We start from the raw sequence: 17,731 nt of genomic DNA, 5'->3' as shown, positions 1-17,731 counted from the left end.
GGGATGCGGCGCGGAGGTTTGAACTGCGGGCGGTTGGAGCGGGCGGCAGGTAATGGCGGCGGGGGGCCGTAGCCATGGCAACCGGGGGGCTGCAGCCGTGGCAACCGGGCCCTGAGGCCTGCACCCGCTTCTTCCCCAGCGGGCCCGGCCTCCGGGGGTGCTGCGGAAAGGCCCTGTCGGGTTGGTGTGGGCTCTGGCGGCGTCCCGCTTCCTGCCCAGCCCCTCTGCTGCGCCAGGGGAGGGCGTTGTGAGGGGGCTGCGTGTGGCAGCTGGCGCCTGTTGGCTCAGGCCTCGTCCCAAACTGTGGCTCGGGGTGCAAGCAGGGTGCCGGGGCACTCGGGGTAAGGTCACCACCAGCAGCTTTCGCTGCTTCAGAACATCTCGGTTAGTGTCCGTCACCTCCCTGCATCTCTGCGAGCTGTGATTGCCTTGGGGGTGTTATCTGAACCGAGGCTACGCAGCTCTGCTGGAGCTGGTAGGTGTTATTTGAAAGCATTGTGTGTACCTCGGTGAGTATCATGGTACTGCGGAAGAGATCTTAACGTAGCTAGCCAGAAATTTGGTTTTGCTGTACTGGTCGCAGAAGTTTATGTCAAACAAAGCTAAAGGGAAACAGAAAAAGTTCTAATGTCTTGAGTAAGTGAGAGCTGAAGAGGAGCGTGAGCTGAAAATCTTTCTGTTTTCTTGTGATGGGAAAGCTGGGAAGCAAAAGCAATTGCTCCAGCAGCTCAGGGGCATGCACATGCACTCTGCAAAACCCAGGAACATGGGAACATGGGTACAATGTAGCAACATGTCACATTTTCGGGGTAGAAGTTTGATTTCTCTAACACACAGAGAAAATGTCACTTCTCACGATTGTATTTCAGCCAGGGCTAGGCAGTTTGACAGTATTAGTAGCTCTTGTACTTCACTTGGAAATTTACCAAAACATATATATTTTAAATCTCAGCTACTATGTAGAAATATATTATATAGGAATCTAACTCTGTAAAATAGGAAGAAAAGTGTTTTTATGGTCCTGTAAAATCTGAGCATTACCCCCACAGAAAATTGTGACCTGTTGATGTATACAGCACAAGTAACAGAACTGATAAAGAATAAAATAGACAGCAAAGGAAATTGTTGATTGCATACTGTTGGCTTTCTGGTTATGTTAATTTGGATCAAAATACTATATAAAATTTTATCAGACAAGTTTTATTTTGAAAGGAGTTGGTTTTAGTTTTTACTTTTGATTTTTTTTCTTCCCTTTTTTAATGTAAGAAAGAATTGAATTTCTCAATTCATAGCACAACTGTATGCACAGCTTCTGAGCATATTGTCTGATTGTTTAGGGGCAGACAGCTGTAAATGACTTGCTGTGAAGTTGCCTTATGCAGGATCCCTCTAAAGTCTGTTTGTCAGAAAAATATTTTTTTTCTTTTGCAGGAAACTGTCTCTCTGATGTTCTTCATCAATTGGAGGATCATCTATTTTCTTCCATCGTTGTAATGAGGGACTGGAACTCACATGACAAATGAATGAAATTCTCCAGTCTCAGCTGGCAGCCTGAAAAAAATGCAGCGAAGACAGAGTTCTAAGCACTCAAAGCAGCCTCTCCGTGTTCACGATAGCAATCAAACCGACCTCTCTGCATGGCGAAAAGAAGGGAGTATTAATACTGAAAAAACTGTACAAAATCAGCAGTCTCCAAGTGATGACAGCAAGCACAACTCCCTTGAGCAAGCTGTGAGATTCTTTGAGAAAGGTAAGAGGACAGTTTTAAGGTTAACGAACTAGGTTTGAAAGGATTATCAATTTCTTTAAAATAACAATAAAAAAATCAAATTTCACCTGCCGTTTTCTCTCTTCTAATATCTGAACTTCGCGGTAACTCCTTAGTGTCTTGAAAGCTTTTCTGCTTTCTATTGCTATGTAAAGAACCCAAAAAGATGGACTATATATGGGAAAAGTTCAGAGAAGTTTAAAATAATTCAGTATCAGTTCACAAGTTGTTTCATCACTGTCATCTATTTTTTTTTCCCCTAGTTCAAGACCGGGTTTCATTGAAAAAGAGTGAAGGTTTGCAGAAACATTTGTCTACTGTGGAAAGCATTGGCCTGGAAAGAGGGTTACCCCCTGAAGTGTTTGATCCGTTACTAACCGTGGCACTCAGTGGCAAACTTGGTAAAATGCTTACTGCTAACAAGTCTTCTGTGAACTTCTCCTTTCCCTCTAATCAAACCTGCTTGAGATAATGTGTTTATGGCAACTGTATTGTTAGGCAATTTAGCATAAAATTAGTCTTTCTGGCATGCTCCAGTGTAAACTGAGTTCATGCTAAAAATAACTTCAGTTCTTGTTACAGGTGAGTGATATAGGGAAGAATATTATGGCTTGTTACAAAGCTTTTTTGAAAAGCTTATTTTCTTTGTTCTTAATTGCAGATCTTTAAAGGCTTGAAGAGTGTCCTTAGCAACCATTATATTTTTTTCCTTCTTGTAACTATTTGCATAGGTTTCTTCTTCCCAGGATCAAAATAATTGAACAAACTGTCATAGTTGTATTGTGAAACTTGATAAAATTAGTGTCATACTAGCAATCAGTTCATGCTGCTTTCTTTGAAATGGTGGCCATCACCTAAATTTTGAAACTAATGAAATATTCAATTAAAAAAAAAATAAACCTTTCACTCCCTCTAGTCTAAGAGGATGTTACGGGATTCTTTCCCCGTTATACAAGCAATTCAATTCTTTTCTTGGTTTAAATTTGTTGGCTTATCTCCAAGACACTAATCTGCCAATATTTGGCTGATAATCACATGCTCATTTGTTGAAGTAATTGGTTGTTAATATTACCAGAAATTTGTGTTACTGTTGGTTGTCTTGCCAAGAGCCTAAAGGCTATTTCTATACTGGAATAATACATATGCCATTTTCTTTAACCTGGAAAGAAATATTTCTCATATTTTTTAGATAAATCCCTACTGGTTTCTTGTGTGCTGTTCCTGTAAGCAATAAAGCTCTGAATAATCTTGTCCAGAGGGGATTTTAACCTGAACTGCCAAACTGTGTCAAAGAACCTGGTTTGTGAGCAGCATCCAATTTTAAAACGTTTGTTTTCCAGCTGATACAGTGAATACTCGTTTACTGAAGAGCTTAGTTCCAGCCTCAGTAATACCAGAAAGTTCTGTTGTTTCATCTGTATCTTGGCTCTGCGTCAGCAAATGCACAAGCAATGTCCAGGTAACTTCATAAATGTTTGTGGTAGTTACTGCTTCAGCACAGGAATGATGAGGACAGATTATCTGCAGGAAGCTGGGGTTTTGACGTGCAAGGTTCTTGCTTAAGCTGCTGTTTTTTAGAAAGACTGGCAGAGAAACCTGTACATGGAAAGGGAGTGGAAGCTGAGATTGTGAGGATTGTGAGTGGGAATTTGCACAGTTACAGAACAGGAAGGTTCTCTAGTGGAGAAGCCTCTCCTAAGGAATTAATTTCTGTGAATGACTTGAGCTGTGTGAGGCATTATTCATCCACCTCAGCAACGTATCACCTAAGTTCTGTGTGCCTTGGCATCATAATTTAAGATTAGTGAAATGGTCTTTTTGGTCTTCATGTAGATGGCTGAAAGGTTTACATCATATTTGGGGGTTATCGCGCGTTTGGAACAGGGCTGCTTTCTCTCTTACAGCATGGAATTTGGAGCTCTTCTCAGGCTTATCTTGTAGCTATCTGGTTGTCTTTGAGTGTCCTTTAATGATGATGTCTCTTAAACTGGCTAGTGACTGCTCTGTCTTGGTTTTGTCTATTACTTGATGTAAGATGACTCTCTTTCTGTCTGCAGCTGCTTTTTCTAAGATGGCTGATCACAATGTTTGACTTCATTGATCGCAAGGAACAACTTCATGCCCTTTATGGCTTCTTCTTTTCCTTCATTCATGATGAGAAGCTGGTAAGGAGAGATGAAGAATATACAGAATTCACAAAATAAACCTAAACGTTCATTAGTAGTGTGTGTATTGGTACTAAAAATTAGTCTGAGATAGCTGTGTATGAGAGACGATGTGATGGTAGAACTTAGTTTCCTTTTTTCTTTTTGAGTTCTAAGATTGCTGGATAATTCTGATTCGGAAATGGGAAAGTACTGTTGGATTATTTTAGTGTGGGTACTGTGATCTGTTTGGTTAAACATGTTTCCAAGCATTGACACTCTGTAACATCTGAACAGATAGACAGTATTTTTCATGTAAATTCCTAAGAGACGCTGTGACACTGCAGTGCCTGAAATTACCTTTGATGTGACATGTCAGCAGGTGTAGTCCTCTGTCCCTGAGAAGAAACTGACTTGCATACCTTGGGCAAAAAGAAAAAACCTTTAGGAGCAATGTTTATAGAATGATTAAAAACTCAAAATTCTGTTCTACTTAATTTCTTTGAAATGTAGCTTAGAACAGGGCAAACATTCAGGAGTTTTGTGCTATTTGATATCTGTAAAATCTGGGCGCTGGAATGTTGAAATAGATTCAATTCAGATTAAGATCCAGTTGGCAATCATGTTAGATAGGTATGAAATTGTTGATATTCTTTCAGTTCAGAATATTTTGTGGTCAAGACAAATTTCTGAAGTTCTGAGCTATGCTTCCTGCAAAGTTTTGGATGGGTTAACACTAGTTATAACCTTTTTTCCATAAAACTGGATTTAAGTTCTGTAGCTTATTCAGGCATGATGGGACAATTGGAAAACGCAGCTGAACCCAATTTAAGACCCTTGCAGACTCACTGTAGTTAGAAGCTCTAATATTTTGATTCAAGGGTATCTTTGCTTTGGAAAATGTTACTGCCCATTCACTGCTGATCTCTGAAATATGTAGACCATGTTCCCCAAAACAAGACGAAAGCTCATTGAATAACTTTATTACTATAAGGACAGCTTGTAATGTAGATAATGTATCTACTTAAAATTGATGTAAGTGACGTGTAAAAGCAGGCTGCTTGCTACAAGAAGTAAGGTATGCTCTGCCCTAGTGGGGATGCCATGATGACTCGAGGCAGCCAACTGAATGAAGCAATATCAGCTTGTGAAGCCTTTCTGGAAGGGTGTCGCTTTTGATGTATCATAGTTAGCAGTCTGTATCGGCAGGGTAGCTCACTGCTGCTTTTTCTTTGCAGTGCCCCTACGTCTGCCACCTGCTCTACCTGCTGACTAAGAAAGAAAATGGTAAGTCTATCCAATTGTATGAGTTAAAAAGGCCTTTTGTTTCTTCTGTTTCCCGGTGCTGCCATTTCTTCAAATGGAGCTACTCCAATGACTAGGTAAGGCAATGCTTTTAAGGCAAGGAAGCCTAAGTGGCAGTTCAGTCAGGTTTGTGCAATACATTCTGGATCAGAAACCCGTATTAGCACAGAAGTAAGACTACTTGTTTCTGCTTGCTTTGTCATGACTTCCTACAATAAAAGTGATATTTCATTTTCTCTTGAATGTTAAATAATGTGTTTTTTAAACTCATGATGTTCTTAACTGTTTTTCCAGTCAAGCCTTTTCGAGTCAGGAGACTGCTTGACCTCCAAGCAAAAACGGCAAGTTCATTTCTAATTTTGTAGAGTTTGAACAATGGTTAATGCTGCAGCTTATAAGTGTTCTTACAAGATGGAGGAGAGGCTAGCAGCTCAGGATGGGGTTAGACTTGGAAATGTAGGTTGTAGTCTTTGTAACATCTGAGCTGGTATATCTTGCATGTGCATCTTGAATTCTCATGTGTTAATTTGTGAGCACGTGCAGTGACATGAAAAAAACACCTTTATGTTTTATAGACTCATATGGTGAAATATCTGAAGTAAAGAGCAGCTTCTTTTAATTTTTCTATTACTTTCTTTAATTTTACTCTTCCTTTTTCAAGCAGTATCAAAAATGACTGGAAAATAAAAGCATGTATAGGATCTTGCTGCCTTTTCTATAAGGAAAAAAATACAGTCACGAGTAGTAAGTTCTAAGTTGCTAGAGAAATATAGATGGAGCTATGTAGTTAGAATAACACGTTTTTTGGAGCATTTAGTCAGTGGAGAACTGTATTTTTAATGGCTTTGATTGTTAAATTTCTTTTTATTAGAGTTGTGATTGCAGAAAGTTCGTTCTTCAATCCCCTTCCTATGCTGTTCTTGTTGACAATTTTTCTTTTGCTCATTTTGCATCTCTGGTTGCTTACTGACATGTACTTCTGAAAGCTTTTAGTAATCCTTTTTTTTTCTTTGTGAATATAGTCTTCAATATTTATATTAAAAATATATCACACAAGTTGTTACTTGTTCTGTTATTTGACAGGGAATGCAGCCTCATTTGCAGGCTCTGCTATCACTTTACAAGGTCTTCCGTCCCGAGCTCATGTCCATAACCCTTCCTGGGAAGATGAAGGTAAGGAGTTAGATTTAATCTACTTGGAACTGGTATTTATGACACTATTTGTGATGAGCTTTCTGTTTAAACAATAGCATGATTAAGCAGTGAAGATGAATTCTATTGCCTCTTTTCACTGAGTAAAATCAGGTTTAGAGGAGGATTCCTTGCCTTGCATTTTTTTCTCTTCGTCACTCTGAGATGATTTGAAATGGAACGATCTTCCTTTATCCTTATGAGGATTACCTATATCCTCCTGTTGATGTGCTTTCTGGTTTTAACTGTTTTCACACACATCACTGATGTTTACTGGAATAGAAACTGGTCTTTCTGTCACTTTATCCTACTTTGGCTTCTTGCATACGTGTCTGATTTGTGTTTACAGACTTACTTCAAGAATTCAGAGGCTCCATGGAAAGCAGCAATCAACGCTGTAAGGCGAAGAAACCAGGCAAATTCTCCAATTTCCCAAGCACTGTGTTTAGGCACAACTCAACCTCAGTCACGAAAAAGAGTAGGTTATGGGCCTCAAGACTCTAGGATCATAAAATCAATTAGGTTGGAAAACACCTCTAAGATCATCAAGTCCAAACATTAACTAGCACTGCCAAGTTCTACCACTAAACCATGCCCCTCAGCACTGCTGTACTTGCATGTCTGTTAAATACCTTCAGGGATAGTGAGTCAGCCACTTCCCTGGGCAGCCTGTTCCGATTCCTCATAACCCTTTCAGTGAATAAATGTTTTTCCAGTATCCAACCTAAACCTCCCCTGGTGCCAGAAGGTGCCAAACAGCTGTTTTCATGTTGATTAACGGCAAGTAATGAGAGCTGAGCTTTATTTCAACACTGGGAAGGATGGGATAGCTATATGGAAACAGCATTCCCATTATAATGAAAGCCTAGATGCTTTTTTTGTTCAAAGTGGAGTCTTTATGGGCATGTTGGTCACAAGCATACTTGTTTGCATTGGAAGCTGAGTCACTGCTCTTCATTTGTGTTTCTTTTCTACAGAAATGGAATGCCCAGTTGATTATACCTGCAAGCAGTGCCAACGCACAAAATTTAGTAGGGAACAGTGAAAAGAACAGCGCAAATGATTTTTTTCCAGTGGAGCAGCTGCAGGCCTTTACCCAGCTCGTAGAAAATATCCATTGTTTAGAGGTGAGTGGCAGGAAGGTCTCAGCAAGCTCACTGAAGGATTTGGAGAGATCAAATGATTTTTGTCTATGCCCTGTTTATATGTGAGTGGCATGTGGGTTACCTAATTCTGACAAAGCATGTAGTCCTACCTGAGGGTGATGAGTGTGACTCCTGGAGACATTCCTGTTGCTAATAAAAGGGTTGGACAACTCTGATAGTATGAGATTCTCTAGCACTATTTAGATTTAAACACAGAATAACTATTTTTCTTTTTTTTTTTTTCTTGCAGTTTCCTTCCCAGATGGGTTCAGTGTTAACAAACCCATTATTGCTTCATTACATGAATTGCATCAAAGATGAATCTATTTACCTGAGGCTCTACTACTGGATGGGACAGACTCTTCAGGAAGGTAAGAACTTAACATAACCACCATGGCATGGTATGGAGGTAAAAGACTGAACTTTTCACCATTCAGTAATGGCACTTTGCTATTCAGATTTATAGTGGTAATCATATAGCATTAAAAGAAATACTGAAGAAGAGTTGAATTTTGCTTTTAATTGTGCTTATTCTTGCTATACTTGTGTTCAAACGCAGTCTTCTCTCCTGTTTAGAGTGTACCTGGTGTGTGGTTGAAAATAGCCAATATGAACAAGAATTCAAGGACTTCCTGGAAATTATCTACAAGGCAGAATGTTTCTTGCAGGTGAGGGCCTATTTTGTGGAAACGAAAGATTTCATGAATTCTTCCCTTAAAGTGCATTTGGGACTTGCATGTTTCCTGCAGTATCTCTTAAAAATTGCAGTGTCTCAAATAGACAAAAGAATAATAAATGTACATTTTCCAATATTCTGGACATGGCCGTGGTTTCTGCAGGAATGATAATTTGAGTGTCCTGGAGAACTGCATGTCAGGAAGCAGGCGTAAGCCTCTTCTCCAGGGTGAATTGAGCATGGCAAAGTTCAGGTATGTGAGATGAATTTTTGAATGTTCACCTTCTGCTCTGCAGGAAGGATTTTCTTCTTGTGAGGAGTTCCTGTGCAGGAGCCTTCCTCTCTGGGATGGCTCCTGCTGCCGATCACAAATCCTCAGACTCATGAGTTGGATCCCCCTCAGCAGCTTCTCTGGTATGGGTTGCAGATCCTTTGGATAAAGTTGGGCAGTGTCTGATCTTGGGGGGAAGAATTTGTGCTCAGATATCATGCTGCTTTCTTGTTTATTTCAGAAATGAAATCACACATCTGTGATCCCCTGGCACAGCTCTTTTTCACATCCTCGCTTTATTTTAAGGTAATTTAAGTGAGTACAGTGGCTGTTTCCTTCTAGTTGGTACTGTTATCTGCACTTGTATAAGGTACAACAATCTGAGGGGTTGTACAGAGGACTTCTTTTGGGGGAGTTTGTGCTGAAGTGAGGGTAAAATATGTATTTATGATGTAACTTCTTGGGGAATTTGAGTGCCTTCAAGATACTTTCTTTTTTTGACTGGAATTAAGCAGAAGCACTGGATTAACATAGAACTATGTAATAGCACAGAAGACAACAGTTTTTTACTGCAATTTTGAGTCACTATTTGAAGCTTACATTCTCCAGCAAAAAACTATGTAATGTATACATCTGGTTTAAGTGGATACTGCAATTATCTAAATGCTCTTTGTGGTCCTGAGAAACTCTTCATATGTTTACTTGTATGCTTTAATCCTCATGGCATTTTTTGTTTAGTATCATTCACTTATGTAAATTGTCAACAACCTGTTTTCTTTTTGACTCTTACAGTGCAGTGTTCTTGAGTGTTTGAAAGAGCTGTTGCAGAACTGGTTGAACTGGCACGTGGTTCGGCTGGATTCAGAGTCCGACTATCAATTTCGTTCTCTGTAAGTTTGTCCAAAGTGAATATAATGTGGTGTTTTGTACACTGTTCACAAGTGTTTAGATATGCCTGTTTACCTACCATGAAGACCAGTCAGTAATGCCGTAATGTTTCTGCTATATTGCAAGCTACCTTGTCAATCCTACTCTTACCCTTAATTTAAAAATATTTCTATTGACACTGAAAAGTCCGAAGTCAAGATTCTTGAGACTAACAGCTGGGTCGTTTTTGTAATAATGTTGGTAACAATGTAATACTGGATATATTCAAGACCAAATACATGTTGCTGGATGCTTGAGGGTGGTGGGGCAGAAGGATAACTTCTAGTTTCTGTTTTTACCATGGCTTTTTACCATGTTTCCTCTTTAGCATTTATGAAGAGGTATGTATGCTAATGTTGTGTCTGTCTATTACTGCAGGAATACCACCCTTTCTGGACTAGTGGATGGGATAGCTGAACTAATCCACTTTGTTGGATGGATCTCTACTGTTGCATTGCGTTTAGAAAACAATTGTACCTTCTTGTTGTACTTCATCCTGGACTTCTATGAAATCGTATGTATTCCATTTGTTTTGGCTTTCAAAATCCCATTTCCCTGAGGTCAACTGCATTTTTTTCAGCTATAGCATGGAATCACCTTCCTTGTTATAGTTTACAGAACTTTGTGATTAAATGCCAGAATGTTCCAAATATCTGCTAGATCTACAAGTGGTAGCTACTGCTATTGCATCCCTAGGCAGAAATAAAAGTTACCAGTGAGTGCTTGCTCTTAATTAAGTCAGAGTTGCATTGCTCATGGAGAAGTAAAAATGTGGCATAACATAACAGATGATGCTTTTTTAATACTAATTATAGAAAAAAATGTTTAGTTCAATTTCAAACAACGTATCCTGACTTCTTCTTTATGTCCCTTTAAAAAAAATCATTTTTTTTCCTAGTTTATCCTATAGATAAAGCGGTGTCAAATAGGCATACACCTACTCTCTAGTTTCCCTAAATCAACTCTGTAGATGTGTTTACTGCTATGTGAACTCTAGCCATGCTTCTCCTACAATTTGGATGAAAATATGAAGCGTTAAAAAAGCAGCGATAGTGCTGGGAACTACTTGTAACGAAAATGTCCATTAAAAATGCACAAAACTAACAGGCAACAACATTTGCATAAGATAGTGTGTTTAAAATAAGTAAATGATCATTTTATAGGAATATACCAAGAATCATCTACCCTTAGGTTACTGGTGTTCTAGCATGCAACTAAGATGTTTTTATTTACACTTCACTGATGTGTTCAGAACTCGTCAGTTTTATAAAGATCTCTAAAATCATGCAGCTGAGATACTAAGTAAAGAGTCTAAATATTTGAAAATACCAGTAACCCAATTACATACAGATATCTACCTATATCTATGTGGTATTTGCTGTACTGAGGGCAAGAGGAAATGTGAAGGCCTCACAAATAGTCTTTGGTGAAAAATTTTTTATGGTATTAGAGCAGAGGAACCTTAAAACAACGGTGCCTAATTGAATACAATTTAAGTAGTATCTATTTTCTCTCTGTTGGGCTGCCACAGCTTAATTGCCTATGATCTGAGTTGTCGTTACTAGATCTTAGGATACTAATCTTCTGAGAACAATGCGTATCTTCCTGAAGAGAAGTGTAACAGCCTATGCTTGGGAATATTAGTGTGGCTAAGCAATAGAGGACAGTAACGTGTAAAGTTACAGCAATATTGCTTTGTATTATTTATCCATACTTTAAGGCTGTCATTTTAGCTGAAGATCTTATTAAATCTGCAAAAATTTTAAAATGCCTTTTTTACTTGAAGCTCAACCTTAAATTCTAAATTAGCCTGATAATAAATTTGTGGTTTATGTCCATATAATCTTTTCTTAGAGCAAAGCTTTATCATGTAGTCATGAAATTCCAGCCAGGTCAAAAAGAAAGAATAAATTTCCCAGTTGGATGAGTTTGGCTTGCTATTTATCAGCAAACTTAGGCTAGGAACAAGGTCTGATCAAGTGTAAGCCAAGCTGCATACTTAGTAATGATCCAAAAAAAAAAAAAAAATCAGAGTTCACAAAAAAAGGCAGGATCTGGATATATTTGACCCAGAATGTAACCAATTACCATTGTAATGGTATACCCAAAACTGTTGAAATATACTGGGATGTGAGCTGTCTTGTACTGAGCAAGAAACAAATAGAATTGCTTCACCCTGGTCTTAGCTCCTAGATGAAGCTGATAGAAGTGGTGGGAATGAAATATCACACTCTTTTGCTCTTAAATGTTTGGGGGTTTGTGAATGGCACTAATAATAATCCTAGATTTGCTTCATTCTTGCAGGTGTGTGACATGTATCTGAAGTACAATTTGCCTTTGTTGATAATGCCTCCTGCTGGAGTTTTCTACCCAGCATTGCTTAGTATGGATTCTGTCAGCTTGAATCAGCTCTGCTACATTATGTACAGGTACTACAAATGGTGTGGGTTGTAGGGAATCCTCTTGTCTTTTGTTTTGATCTTTTGGAAATGAAATTACTTTGTAAAACCTGAATTTGAAATCTATACTTTCTCTTATTGCATAAGGCAAAGGTGAAATGTTCCAGCTGTACCAAGTATTCTTGATACAGTGTTTTATAGCTGTAGTTCGTATTTTTTTCCCCACTCTGTTATTCCAAATGGCAAGATTCTGACCTCTTTCCTTTTATTATTTCCATAGCTTTGATAGGTGAAGGAAGGATTTCACATATTTTGAGAGAATTTAAGTCACCTAGCAACAAAGAGCTGGAATCATTAGTAGTTAACCATTAAACTTCTCAGTCTTGTGCTCTGACCACCAGACTTAAGCTTTTCCTTGCAAATTCTGTAATGTGCTGAGTAGGAAGCACTTCTGCCACCCCCCAACCCTGTGGGAATTTGGGACTGCCTTGAGCTGCCTGCAGGTCCAAAGACAGCACTGTTTAGCTCTCAGCAGGATCCACCAACATGTCTGCTGTTCTTGGCCTTGTTAGTTCCAGTGGCTGCATTTGAGAAGAAGAGTAGCCAATTGCTGACAGCTGGCGTAGGGCTCTCCATGTGGTTATTCCTCTAAGGAGTCTGCAGGGTAATTAACATGACAAGACGGTCCCTGGGAAATGAGAGGAGCTAGTGCTTATTATATAGAGCGACTGTCAAGTTGCGTTACTTCCAGTGGCTTCCATTTCTCTGCTTAGTGAATGAAAGTCTCCCTTCTTAAAGATATACAGCACTTTTCTGCTGATTTCAAACCTGTGTGCAAATTCTTGCATATAGCCTTTATAAATGTTACTGTACCAGGTAAGCTGGTCCAAGACACAAATCTTACCAGACTCATCCACCCTTCCCCAGCAAAAACATGTCAAGTGATTAAGTCCTTTTGAATTAATTTTCTTGCCTCTCTTTTTTTTTTAAAGAGGAGAAAAGTTTGATGGTCTCTCTTGTTGAAAATAAAAGTTTTCTTAATATCCTGTGTAAACATTCTTCCAGTGTTTGTCGGCACTGGTAGGTCGTAAAATTTTCAGTCATCTAACTTTCTCTTTTCTTTGTTTTTTTGAGGTACCGAACCAACTTGGTAGCTGCGAAAGAAAATGAGCTGACTAAGAAGGTAACTGCTATGTGCTAGAATGGACCTTAGAAAGGAACTGGGTTGAATGGAGGGAAGGTGTTTTGATAGCTCTTTTTTAAGGACTGGAAAGAACATAACGGCTTTGAAGGTGCTATTTATTGATTTTATTTTCTTGTCCCTCAGAAAAAGCAGCAATTCAAATTCAGTAGCCACACATACCAAGAATACAACCAGTACATAATAGCTATGGTGGGCTGTCTGTGGACATCCAACGTGTTCCAGAAGGATAACCATCCTCAGGGTGTTCGTCTGGATGATGAATTGCTGAAGAAAACCGGAGTGCAGGAATTCAAAAACAGCTTTAACATTGTCTACCACCCAGCTATGATGGGCTATGCTGCCCACTTCCTGCAGCAGGTAATGGTGTAGGCCTTTGGCAGCACCAGATGTTCTATATTGACAGTTTCTCTAAAGAAGTGTCTCTCAGTGAGTAAAGTCTACTCAGTGTCTGAGTAAAATGGTTCTAGATGTGAATTTGTGCTTATCGTTCTGAAAACAGAACTAAAATAGTCGATTTTCTCATTATTTAGCTAATTCAGTAAAAGCTTTCCAATAGTACATTCCGCCTTATAGAATACAGTGCATGACCTAAACTTTTAAACTTCTGCACATGAAGAAATGCATAGTTAAGTTGTATTCAGGTGCCCATAGCAGAACTTTTAGCAGAATACTTTTTGAGAATCACTTATTAAAAAGAAATACAAGCAGCTATTTCAAGTACAGAAGTAGGATATCACGGTGTATAGTATTGTCCGAGGAGTTCTGCTAGTAGCTGAAGGTTCCAAGTGCTCTCGTGTTTGGTGCAGCTACTGAACAGTGGAGGGAGCAGCTTACCAGAGTTGTTACTGTTCAAGATGTGCATAATGTTCTGAGAAATTAGCTTTTGTAGGCTATCCAAGAGGTGCACAAAGCTGCCATTTTGTTACAAGGATTGCTGGCAGACAGCAAGGATGCTCTTGGAATGAAACCTAGGAAATCTGATGTGAAAGGTGAAAGAATGCTGGTTAGGAACACTTCACAAATCTGCCTTGGCTTATGTACTTAGTGTCTTGAATCTAGGTACTTTGTAACTGCTGACTTAAACTCAAGTTTTGCCTTTGCCAGAAGAAACTATTTTATTTTTGTTAAATACAACTTTTCTTTGGTCTTTCTGCTGTTATAGCAGAATTAGTTTTTCATATCTTTTGTCTAGGTCCTTTTTGTTCTGATGCTTCCTGATAGCTTACTGACACTGCCTTGTAGCTTTTAAGTTTAAAAAAAAGCCTGGAGATTTCTTGCATTCTTCCCACTGCGGCACCAGGAAAGATTTTGCTTAGTAGCTACCACTGATGTATATTAAGACAAGAGAACATAATTACCTGCAGTTCCATCTTTTCTTGAACACTTCATTGCTGAGCGCCAGAGGGCACTGCTCTGCAGCACACTATGAGAACATGAGCAGTAAACTAAATGTCATATGTTCTCTTCTTGCTCTGTCTAGTTGGGAATTATCTGTCTGATGTTTTGAAGGGATGGCTTTTACTCTGTGGAGATACAGTTGCTAAGGGTATCTATACATTTTCTCTGTTGCTATCCAGTAATGTTGCAGCACAGGGCAAGGCTGTCTCCCCCTTGTCTTGCCATTTGTTTTTTTGGCCAAGTATAATGCTGGAAACTTGTTCTGAGATACAATTAAATATCTTTGAATTTATTTGCACACCTACAATTCCTGATTTAGGAGGTGACTAAGTCAAGGCTCAGTAATGGACGTATGTTTTTTATCTGATTGATGTTTTTTTTATTTCTTCTCATTAAGGCCTGTCCAGATGATCCCACCTTCAACTTCAGTTTAATTAAGGTAAGATTTCATGTTTCAGTGAAAACAGGCAATTTTCAATAGATAAGGAGAAATGAGGTGGTAGGATTCACCCAGAAAAATTTTGAAAATTCAAGCTCTACTTAGGTTCAGTCTTTCAACAGGGCCAAACACGAGCACGTCAAACATCTGAGAAATTATGCCAGCTGTGGTCAGTGATCTGAGATTTTTATACATTTCCTCCAGGAGTCAGTGCAGTATCAGGACAAGGCTGTTTGCTGTGCAGACTACAGAAAAAAAAATTGTTTTGGAGTACTAGAAGCAGAATTCCTATGATCAATGAATTCAATATTAAATTTCTGAGGTGAATGTGTAGCTTTTTTTACAGCTTTGAACAGTGGCCCTCCACTGAGCAATTGCTGTGGCATTTTTTTCCCTTTCCTGTATCAAAGCGCACATATAGCCTGATCTGGAAAAATCACTCAGTGATGGAAGGAAGACTTCAATATCCACGTTCATTCAATCTTTGATGTCTTTGTTGTTGATCCAATAGACTTTTCTCTCTGAGAACTGGGATTTATAAATCTCTTCAGTACTAAAAAAGATCATGATTTGTTATATTTATTATGGTTTGTCAAGCTAAGAACATGTAATACATAAGTGAAAAGCTTGTGTGTCTGGGTGCAGAATGGGACCCCTGTATATCTGGGTATTTGTGGACTGGGATGGCTGTTGTCAAACTGTGGCAGGTGATATTTGCAGACCTTTTCAGATTGCTTCAAGAAAGACATAGGTATGGCTTGCACATCTGATTATTCTTTCTTTTTATAGGGAAAGAAGTGGAACTGGTATCTGGATTATCTCTATGCACAAGGTTTAGAAGGCCTGAAGCTCTTTGTTGAAAGCAGTATCAATCGTGTTTCCCAGGCCTCTCAAAATAAAGCAAGGAATGTGGAAGTGTGACTCTGGGACTCATTGGAGCCTTTGAACCTTCTGGAACAGAAAAGCAGAATATAATGGACTGTGTCACTAATCCTTCCTTGGTGGAAAGAAACAGAGCAATTACCCTTGCCTGCATTTTCTTACTGGCATCTGTGTTAGGAAAGTGAAGATACAGAAGGAATGCTTAGGCTGGCTTGGTTCACTAACACTGACCACTATTTCTGCCTTCTGCTGAACTTCTTTGGTCTGAGGCTGCTGAGCTCATACGCTGTGTAGCATCCTTGTTTTTCTTTGTTGGAATATCTGCTTTGATTGAGGAACAAACGTTCTGCATTTGAAACTGCACGAAGCACTGCTCCTTCAAATACATAGTGTTGATCCATGACCTCCTTTGCTTTCCTTGACAGCAAGAGACAGTTTAATCTGCCTTTCAGGGACACTGTATATATACTGGACTGAAGGACTACAAGCTTTCCCTGTTGTAGCACATGCATACTGGCTCTTAACAGGGTGGCCAAATTGATCTTCCTGAACTTCATTTTCATTATGAAGGTTCCAGAAGGGACATTCTTGATAGCTTTGCTTATAATTCTCTTTTAACTTAGCTGGAAAACTTAGTGCTCAGTTCATGGTTTATTGATAATTTGAGCATCTGAACAGCGTTGCCACCTGTTCCCTATTTTCTATTAATAAGTTCATGTGGCTTGCCTTTTTGTTTTAGCTCTGTACATGTTGTATATTACATGTGTACATATGTATAATTTATATTCTGTAAAAATTCTTCCAACTGCCATTTTGAAGGAACTGCTATAAAAAGTTTCTTCTGTCACTTTGTTTTAACACTGAGTAAAAGTTGGGAGAAGCTGAACACGGGTCTTCAACACTTGAGTGAACGTTGTCTCTCTGCTATGAAATGAAGTTGCAAATGCTCAACAGGAGGGACAATATACTGAATTATGTGTTGTGAATCTGTACTTTGATCCAGTAAAGGAATTGCATCAGTCCTGAGTGACTCCAGAGCCCCTAAGGATGTGTGTTGGTTTCTTCATTGTCTCAAAATCAGACTGCTTCTAGGTTTTGTAGCCTACTGATGTTTTAAGTTCAACTAGGTGATCTGATTTATGTACGTGTGTGTATGCATATATTTTTTTTTTCTCCAGAGAATAAGAAAGTCTTTCTAAGACTGTGAAAGAAAAAGACTTGCAAAGAGATCTTCCCAGAATAAAGTATTTCCTTTTCTCATCTGGCTGCACTATTCCAGCTAGCATAGTGCTGCTTGCTTAGTTTCTGTCAAGAGAAATGTATTTTCAGAAATCCTGATTACTTTCTTGTGATAGTGGAAACTCAGCAGCTTACAAACTCTTCCAAGTGAATATGTTTCAAGAGGTGGTGCTAATGTAACTATTAGAAGCTGTGACTGTAGTTTTGGACCAGCTCAGCTTGGTGGTTTGTGCTTCTCCTAACTCTCACCTCCTAACACCACTGGCTGGCAGTCCCTATCCTAGTGTCACTTGTTATGCTCCTGGAGGGTTTTATGTTCCTGTTTCAGTTTAGGATTAAAGGAGGAGCACTACAGTCCTTAGCTGAGTAAAAGAGGAGAGTTAGCAGTCCTTGGCTCTTTTTTTTTTATTTTTTTTTATTTATTTTTTTTTAATAATTTCTATGTTAAACAGTCTTCTTTTCAGAAAGGTATTAAAAATGTCAGCACTTATTCTGGGAGGCCTGTGTACTACACTTCTTAGAGACAGCTTAATCCCTCGCCTTTGTCCTTCATAGAAGCCTGGTCAACAACAGAAGATAATTGTATTTTTTCATTGTTAACTGGGATACCGTTTAGGAATAGGGCTGGAGGGATTGAGAGCCCTGGGAAAATCTGGGAGACTCGGTTCTAGATCTGTGTACGGCAGGCTGATTCAGTGAGGAAGGGAACAAACAGAACATCTCCAAGTAGCACTTAGATCTAG

The 17,731-nt window shown here is 39.0% G+C and overlaps 1 protein-coding gene across 1 annotated transcript; it reads left to right on the top strand.

The window, feature by feature from the left end:
* CENPI (centromere protein I) lies at positions 1-16,794 on the top strand. The gene is made up of 21 exons (XM_032196584.1): positions 1-49; positions 1,432-1,750; positions 2,032-2,169; positions 3,109-3,227; positions 3,826-3,933; positions 5,151-5,199; positions 5,512-5,558; positions 6,301-6,390; positions 6,758-6,886; positions 7,386-7,535; positions 7,804-7,924; positions 8,130-8,221; positions 8,526-8,643; positions 8,742-8,806; positions 9,293-9,390; positions 9,806-9,941; positions 11,732-11,856; positions 12,961-13,009; positions 13,154-13,387; positions 14,826-14,867; positions 15,657-16,794. The coding sequence occupies exons 2-21, from the start codon at positions 1,561-1,563 to the stop codon at positions 15,786-15,788; spliced, it is 2,232 nt and encodes a 743-aa protein (XP_032052475.1). The 5' UTR covers positions 1-49; positions 1,432-1,560; the 3' UTR covers positions 15,789-16,794.
* Positions 16,795-17,731: the final 937 nt, after the last annotated feature.

This window comes from Aythya fuligula, chromosome 13 (genome assembly GCF_009819795.1).
Source record: "Aythya fuligula isolate bAytFul2 chromosome 13, bAytFul2.pri, whole genome shotgun sequence".
Classification (NCBI taxonomy): Eukaryota; Metazoa; Chordata; class Aves; order Anseriformes; family Anatidae; genus Aythya; species Aythya fuligula.
This window is presented reverse-complemented; position numbering and strand designations above follow the sequence as displayed.

What these genes read in the sequence shown, in the direction of transcription:
- CENPI (XM_032196584.1), top strand. Translation starts at nt 1,561, where the DNA reads ATGCAGCGAAGACAGAGTTCTAAGCACTCAAAGCAGCCTCTCCGTGTT. An exon ending in AAAATATCCATTGTTTAGAG is followed by an intron (nt 7,536 to 7,803) that starts GTGAGTGGCAGG and finishes TTTTTCTTGCAG; the next exon opens with TTTCCTTCCCAGATGGGTTC. An exon ending in TCCTGGACTTCTATGAAATC is followed by an intron (nt 9,942 to 11,731) that starts GTATGTATTCCA and finishes TCATTCTTGCAG; the next exon opens with GTGTGTGACATGTATCTGAA.